This window comes from Populus euphratica, unplaced genomic scaffold (assembly GCF_000495115.2).
Source record: "Populus euphratica unplaced genomic scaffold, PopEup_1.0 scaffold107.1, whole genome shotgun sequence".
In the NCBI taxonomy this organism is placed as follows: Eukaryota; Viridiplantae; Streptophyta; class Magnoliopsida; order Malpighiales; family Salicaceae; genus Populus; species Populus euphratica.
Window position 1 is genome coordinate 578,735 of NW_011499994.1, and position 8,567 is coordinate 587,301.

Here is an 8,567-nt window from a genome sequence, read left to right on the forward strand (position 1 = left end):
ATAGTGGAACCAGAGAACACAATTTACGCATTGTGGCTTGAATTATGCTATATGTCAATCATTTTCTTTGGTTTCTGCTAGTGTTTTTGTGATAGGACTTCCTCCTTTCTTTTTGTTTTTGTGTAGTTTCTTGAACAAGAATCTTGAATCTTGATTGTAAAGGAACATGTCAAGTTCTTCGATATTCTGCAAGTTTTCTTTTACTTTCCTTCTGTGCATGTCTAGAATAATTATGTTTGTGTTAAAGTTGATGGCGAGAGAATTGATTGAGAATCCACGTAGGTAAAGACTAACGAGGAAAGAGTTGTTTTCCAATTTCATTTTTATGGTTAGAACAGAAAAATGGATATGGTTAGTGTTTATACTTTGACATTCTATTGGTATAACAGAGGAAGTTAAGAGGGAGAATATGGAAAGACGTGAAGTGGAAGAAGTGAGCAATGAAGTTGAAGAGCGTCAAGATCTGCGATTTAAGGTCTTTGTTGGAGGTTTAGATAAATATGCTAAGGAGGAGGATCTCAGGAAGGTTTTTGGTGGGGTGGAGGAGGTGACTAAAGTGAGACTAAGTTGGGACTCCGAATCCAAAAAGAGGGTTGCTTTCTTGACGTTTGCAACTGTTGAGCTGGCCCGTCGTGCTATCTGTGAAATTTCAGATCCAGTGGTATGGTTCTCTTCTATGTTTTTATTGCGTGTGTTTTCATTTAACTAGTTCAATGTGTTTGTTTAAAAAAACTGTGAATCCAAAATGGATTTAGATGATTTTCTTCATTTTATGAGAGCTTGCATTAGATGCTGATTTGATGCTTCGTAGAGTATAGAAAGTTTCTATCTTCATGTTTTTCAGGCTGCCACTTCTTGTTCTGCCACATAGATTGAAAAGCAATTTTCAAGCCATATTTCTTGTACTAGTTCAATATTAGTATTTGGATTATTTTCCTGCTCATCTATAGCTACTTTATGCCATGCTTTTTTATTCCATAATTTTTCTTTCCTTGCTTCCATATATAACGTATTTAGATGTGACTTTGATGTTTTAACTGTCAGATTAATGACAAGAGATGTTGGACAGCTCAAATCCAAGATGGCAGTAAAACTCTCTACGTTCCGAATATATGCAAGGAATGGACGAAGGATGATGTGAGTGTTTTGTTATTGAATTGTATTTCCACTTTTGGAGGGAAGGTTCAGATTTTAGTTACTCCTGTTGGGTTGTTTTGCTGTGTAGCTGGAAGACAAGCTTGCAGAATATGGTGTTAAAAACTATGATGTCTTGACCTTGAATCCTGCTAGAGAAAACAAGGAGAAGAACCGGGGATATGCTCATCTGGATTTCCGTTCCAGAAAAGATGCATCGGAAGCTCTTGAACTCTTGAAAAAGGAGAACGTTTCATTTGGTCAGAATCGAGCTGCCAAGGCTGATTTTTCACGCAAATATGTTAGTGGGAATGACGAAATTATGTCACATGTATGTATGTTCTCTTTTACATGTAAAGGTTCTTGTGTATTCCTCTGATCTTTTCCGCTGCCTTGGTCTAATTTATATCACTTCAAGTCCTGATAACTTAGTGAATGATTTCTAACATTTAAGTTTCCCAGCACAGGAAAATAATTGATAGTCATTTGTCTCTACATAAAAATATTTTCTTTATTAATACGCAGAAAGGTTGAACACAATTTCTTTCTCTTGATTATTTGGAATTGGTTTTAGAAAACGTACTAAGGAAAATAATCCTTGTGATGAGATATACAAAACGCATTTATTATTCCAGGGGATGCATTTTTCAACTCATGATATCTTGCATGAAGCTGTTGAGGTATTTTTTGAATTAAAATGATAAGAGATTTTGTTTTCGAGTCGCAATTCTTTCCTATGAACTTGTTGGAATTATACAAATATAGGAATGTTATGATATATCATAAGTATGGCTAGATGATTTTCTTCTTTCTAGGTCAAGAGAGTATATCTAGATGGTATACCTCGTGCATGGAGGGAAGAACATGTTAAGAAGCATCTTAAGGAGTTTGGGAGGATTGTAAAGGTTGAACTTGCCCGCCACATACCTTCTGCTATAAGAACAAATTATTGTTATGTAACATTTGAGACTCATGAAGCTGCAGCGACTTGTGTTACTGGTGTTAATGTTGTTGGGCTTTACTTCAGAGATGAAAGGGTAAGACAATTGCTGTTTACTGTCTTCAATGTCAGTTACATTGCATGATTTTCTCAGTCGAGTGCTGTGTCATCGTTATTTCCATTTAAACAAGACATTATGTTTATTTCTGGTCTAACATCAGAGGGAGAGTAAATGCTGATTTTAAGTTTTAACATCTAAAATGTTTTGGTGATATATTGCATTATAATTATGTCAATGCAAAGTGGTGCTGGCTTATAAAGAAGGACCATTCTTTTCAGGTGAAAGCGTGGGCAGATTTAGCAAAACCGCGAGTGAGAATTCCTTCAGAAGGTACTGCTCAAGCCAGTAGTTCTGTTGCGCAGGAAATTGGCCGGGGAAACGAAGTTCAACAGGATTCTCATCGCTCTCACACAGATGCTCCTAGTGCTATAGATCCTAGTGAGAGAAGTGAGGTGAGAATTCCTTCAGAAGGTACTGCTCAAGCCAGTAGTTCTGTTGCGCAGGAAATTGGCCGGGGAAACGAAGTTCAACAGGATTCTCATCGCTCTCACACAGATGCTCCTAGTGCTATAGATCATAGTGAGAGAAGTGAGGTGAGAATTCCTTCAGAAGGTACTGCTCAAGCCAGTAGTTCTGTTGCGCAGGAAATTGGCCGGGGAAACGAAGTTCAACAGGATTCTCATCGCTTTCACACAGATGCTCATAGTGCTATAGATCGTAGTGAGAGAAGCGAGACAAGTTGTAAACCATATAATGGTGGTCCTAGAGAATCATCTAGCCCTGGAGATAGAAATGCAGTATCCCATAGTGTCGGAAGGAAAAAGCAGTTTCCTTCGCCGGAGAGATTAAATACTGGAAGACCTTCTGGTATGTCTTACCTTAATCATTTTAGTAGCAGTACCCCACCTCCCCCAACGTTCTCTTTTCTTCATCTTATTACTCTGTGTTTACTTGACAGTTCCATCTCAAGGAATTACTCGAGCTGCTGCTCATAGACCTTCTCGTCACAATGACTACATTTATGAAAGAAATACCGAACAGCCTTCAAACTATTATGAAAGTCATATCTGTTCTAAACGTCCTCATTCTGCTGTGGTCATCATCTTGTCAACAAATTTTATTCATATGCGACTGTTATATCCATTTGTGACCTTGTTAAGTCTGTCTTTGTTCTTATCAGGAGGAAGTTTGCCCTCGCAGTACTGAACCTTTCGTTCAACGAACAAGAGCTCGTGTTGATCACGAGAATTCTTCTAGAAATTATTCACAATGGTGCACATTTTGAACACAGCCTTGCCCTTGCACAACTTCATTTCTTTCTTTTGTTTACCTAATTTTGCATCAAGTTTGTCAGGAAGGAGCATAGTTCTCGAATTGGCTATGGAGGACAAGGGGATGCTCACAGACCTTCTCGTCACAATGACTGCATTTATGAAAGAAATACCAAACAGCCTTCAAACTATTATGAAAGTCATAGCCGTGATTACAATTACACTTCTGGTTCTATACGTCCTCATTCTTCAATGGTCAGCATCTTGTCAAAAACATTTCTTCATATGCGACTGTCAAATCCATTTGTGACCTTGTTTAGTCTGTCTTTGTTCTTATCAGGAGGAAGTTCGCCCTCGCAGTACTGAACCTTTCGTTCAACGATCAAGAGCTCGTGTTGATCACGAGAATTCTTCTAGAAATTATTCACAATGGTGCACATTTTGAACACAGCCTTGCCCTTGCACAACTTCATTGCTTTCTTTTGTTTACCTAATTTTGTATCTATTTTGTCAGGCAGGAGCAAAGTTCTCGAACTGGCTTTGGCGAAGGTGCTAGTACCTCTGCCAGGAATTATAGTGGACTCTCTGACACTAGAACATCAACTGTGGCATCCAGGGGATGTATGTGAATAGGAATTCTCATGGACTGTCTGATACATATATATAATTTGTTATTTATACAGTAAGCAATGTTCTATTTGGGTTTCTGTTATATTTTGGACTCTGCTCGGGTAACTTCATTTCTTGCAGGCGAGCTTGATAGAGGGGATGATCGGAGGATGCCTTCTAGATATGGCCAGGATTACACATCCAGGGATCATCCGCGCTCTGCGTCAGATGATGTATTATTATATTCTGTTGAAAATCCCCTAACAGAGTATCTTCTCTGTCTCCCATCTGTTCTAGGAATTTATTTATGTGAAAAACTTACTTCCTCATTCAGGCACATGAAGAATCACACCGATCTGATTACCATCACAGTCGTGTGAAAGATGGTGGCTCAAGCAGCAGAAGAGCTTCACGCAAATATCACAAAGGTGAATTTGGTTGTTGTTAATTATATCTCTATATATTTGAGCTTGGTGTGGCACAACTTGTATATATATATAAACTGATCCTCAAGATGGATAATTACTGCTATGTAGGATGACTGGTGCAGCACCATAAGGCACTCTTAACTAATTCAGGGTTGAATTAGGCTCGCGGCATTTATTACTTGGAGACCTTCAGAAAAGTTTTAGCCATTCAGATTTTGAACTGATTGTGCTATCACGTAATATAATGTTCACTAAAGTGGTCTGATAGAGATGGACAACGTGTGTTTTGCATATAGTCAGATTAGGAGATGTTCTAAAGCCTATTTTTTAATAACGCTAGCTGATCGTAAGGTAATGGATATTCTCGCTCTATGGTTCATAGAATGCCTCACATCAGGTCAGATCTGTTGAAAAAAGCTCACTGCTTGGGTTACACCTGCATTTTCTTTTTGCATTACTTAATGGAAAAGTAAATGACGCAGTTCCATTCAAAGGAGTTCTTCGATTTTCGCGATCGGGTTATTGGTGACATATTGACAGGGTTTCTTGTTTCTTCAACTAGAAATTTGGATCAGTGTTTGCAGATGTTTGAACCAATGAAAAGTTATGCAAAAATGAACTCCTCAGAACTTGGATTCGTGCTCTCAGCATCATGTCCTAGATCGATTCATGAATACAACAATGGAATGCTTGATAGTTACGAAAACTGTGATATGCAGTTTGGCTGCATGTTTGTCTCAGCCAAAATTGTCCTTCAACTACAGAAAACACAAAAGATGCTGAAAGACTGCTTTCCAGTAACATCGTAACCCTTGCTTCTGTTAACTCGTGCCTGGCATCTGAACTTCTTGTTGATTTTGGATAAGCAGCTTGTCAAGGTGCACTTTATAGGCTGTGAGAGCGTGGATTTAGACCTAGCCTGATTCACTGCAGTCATTTCCTTCCATCTAAAAAAGGTGATCACTAGTTCATCTTTCATTTAGTGAAGCTTGCAATAATACTTCAAGAGAATGTCCTTGGTGTTGGTGGGAGAGATTAGTGGTGGTGGTTTTGAAACACCGTGAGCGATAAAATACATTGTTTAATTTTAACAATAAGAAGCTTAAAAATAACTAAAAGCTTTTTAAACTCATCCTCTTTTTTTTTTTTTTTAGTGTTTATCCCTTATATTTTTCACGCTATAGTATAAACTTTAATTGTCTGTTTATATACAAATTAAAATTAAAAATAATAATAATTAAATTTCAAGTGTGAACATAAATGGTTGGTAATGGTGTGAAAGCAGTTGGCGGCTGTGGTCGGTGATTGCAGTCAGTGGTTGTCATTTTTTACTTTTTAAATTGAGTTTATTACAACAAATTTTTCCTTTAAACTCAATCAAGAGATATCATACCAAACATGAACTTTATTTTGATAAATATTTCACATTTTAATGGCTTTGTAAAGATATCTACAACTTAACCATTTGTTTTGCAAAATATCAGTTCGACTTCTTTGTTCTTCACATGCTCTCGGATAAAGTGATGATGTGTATCGATGTGTGTATCGATGTGTTTACTTCTTTCATGATAGCCTGAGTTTTTTTGTTAATGCAATCCCTAATCAATTATCAACATAAATCTCTGTAGGATTTTCTTGAGGAAATCTCACATGCTTTAGCATATTCGGTAATCATATTAAATGGCATACAACTGAGTAGACAATAACATACTCAGCTTCATAGCTTGATAACGTTACTATCAATTGCTTCTTGGATGACCATGTAAAAGATGTAACTCCCATAAAAAAGATAAATCTTATTGTGTTTTTCCTTTCATCTAGATCTTTACCCCAATCACTATCTGAATAGCCAATAAGATTGAAGTTTTTACTTTGAAGTATAGAACATACCTTCATTTATGATTCCTTTAATGTAGTGGATTATTCTCTTGGCTATATTTAAATGAGACTGATCTAGTGTCTCCATACATCAGCTGATAAGTCCTACTCCATAGAATGTATCCGATCTTGTACATGTCAAGTACCTCAAGCTTCCTATTAAACTTTTATAGTAGGTTGGATCAACATTTCTAACTTTACTCTTTCTTAATTCCACTCCATTCTCAATTGGAGTTAATACCAAATTGCAGCTTTTTATTTTGAATTTTTCAAGAATATCTTTGGCATAATTGCTTTGAGATACAAAAATCCCTCTTTCTTTTTGCATCACTTCTAAGCCAAGAAAATGTGTCATTTAACCAATGTCTATCATTTCAAACTTTTGTACCATGCTTTCTTAAAGTCTTTATACATGGTAGAATTATTGCTAGTGAATATTAAGTCATTAATATATAGGCATGCAAATAGTGTGTTTTCATTAACTTCTATCTTCACATACATAGTGTGTTCATATGGATATTTTTCAAAACTATTTTCTTGAAAATACCTGTTAATTCTAGTATTCCAAGCATGCAGAGCTTGCTTTAAACTATAAAAGGCTTTCTTCAACTTGTATACATTGGCTTCAATGTATCCAAGTGGTTGTTCAACATAGATCTCTTCTTCAAGGAAGCCATTCAGAAATGCTGACTTCACATCGAGTTGATAGATCTTCCATCTATGTTGTGCAACTAGTGAGATCATTAGTTTGATTGTCTCTAGCTAGGATACAGGAGCAAATACTTCTCCATAGTCAAAGCATTCTCTCTGTTTGTAGCCTTTTGCCACTAATCTTGCTTTAAATCTTCATACTTCACCTTTTGCATTCTTCTTTGTCTAATAGACCCATTTGACATCTATTACTTTCTTGTTTTCTAATAGATTAGTCAATTTCTAAGTATCATTCTTTTCAATGACATGTATTTCTTCATCTATTGCTTCTATCCACTTTTCTTTTGTAATAGCTTTATTGAAGCTAAGTGGGTTACTAGATGCAAATAAATAAAATAAAGTTGTATCTTTAATGACTTGAGTAGTATCGTACAACTCTTTTAGATTTCTCATCCTCTTTTGTTCTTCTGATAAGGATGCTGATGAAGGTGTTGATGATGATCCTGGTGTATTTTTCTTGTAGAATACAAGGAATCTATGTACTAGAGTTTGTGGCTTATTTTCTGGTAACATTGGACCATCTGTAAGTACTGTTGGTACTTTCATTTTGTCTTCAAAAATCATATCAATACTGATCCATTTGACTATTTCTTGATCATCATTCCATTACCAAGTTTTATCTTATTTAAAGATAACATCTATATTGATAATTACCTTTTTTATGATAAGATTATACAACTTGTATCCCATCCTTCTATCACCATATCCGACAAAGATGCATTTCTTACTTTTCTCATCGAGTTTGGTCTTCTTACATCTAGGATCTTTGCATATGCCACACAACCAAGACTCGAAGATGAGTAACACTTGGTTTCTGACCATTTGTTGTGATGTTGCGGTCGCACAAATTAATTATCCTAGCTTAAAACACACAAGATAGTATAGAGCAAGCAAGGAGTCGATCCCATGAGGAAGGTTTAGTTCAGATTTTTATGCTATACGTTATACAATTGGGAGGGGTCTGATTTGTAATCATTTAAATTATGGTAGAAATTAAACTAGCAAACAAAATTAATTAAAACTAAAATTTATCAAGAAAACAAACCTTGGTCACAAGCACACATCCACCTATATAAATCAAAACCGATCCTTGAAATGAAACTCCAGTCTATATTTTGAATTTTTTATCTTTTTTTAATGTTAATTAATTAACAGATCCATTGTAAAACTAATCCTAACAAACAAACAATCATAGTTTCTACACTAATGATTTATTCCAATAGCAGCCTTAAGATTTAGATAAATTCATTAATCTTAACAACCAAGCTGTCCGTAACTTATGTTGCTTTGATCAAATGTTCTCCCTAAATTTAATAATATAGTTCCACCATAATTATCAAGCTTAGTTGCTTCACAAGTTTATATACCACAACTCCAATTTTGATATCAAACTTAGCAATAGATTGTTCAAAATAATAACTTAGAGTTTGCTATAGCAATTAAGATAAATAATCATAGGAAATATGCATAAGAAAACAAGCATACTTATTCATAATACAAACTGAAAATAAATGGAAGAATAAATCTCATAGTTC

At 35.7% G+C, this 8,567-nt stretch overlaps 1 protein-coding gene across 4 annotated transcripts; it reads left to right on the top strand.

Annotated features, from left to right (window-relative positions):
* Positions 1 to 320: 320 nt before the first annotated feature.
* LOC105140559 (uncharacterized) lies at positions 321 to 5,078 on the top strand. Of its 4 annotated transcripts, none has more exons than XM_011047429.1 (13): positions 321 to 661; positions 1,045 to 1,137; positions 1,226 to 1,465; positions 2,414 to 2,728; positions 2,870 to 3,002; positions 3,094 to 3,230; positions 3,316 to 3,407; positions 3,490 to 3,661; positions 3,747 to 3,838; positions 3,921 to 4,027; positions 4,157 to 4,248; positions 4,350 to 4,443; positions 4,552 to 5,078. In XM_011047429.1, exons 1-13 carry the CDS (start codon positions 410 to 412, stop codon positions 4,554 to 4,556), a joined length of 1,824 nt encoding a protein of 607 aa, XP_011045731.1. In that variant the 5' UTR covers positions 321 to 409; the 3' UTR covers positions 4,557 to 5,078. The 4 variants fall into 4 exon arrangements, with proteins under 4 accessions (XP_011045731.1, XP_011045732.1, XP_011045730.1 ...); XM_011047430.1 differs by having other exon boundaries at positions 2,414 to 2,446; positions 2,588 to 3,002; XM_011047428.1 differs by having other exon boundaries at positions 2,414 to 3,002.
* The last annotated feature ends 3,489 nt before the right edge of the window (positions 5,079 to 8,567 follow it).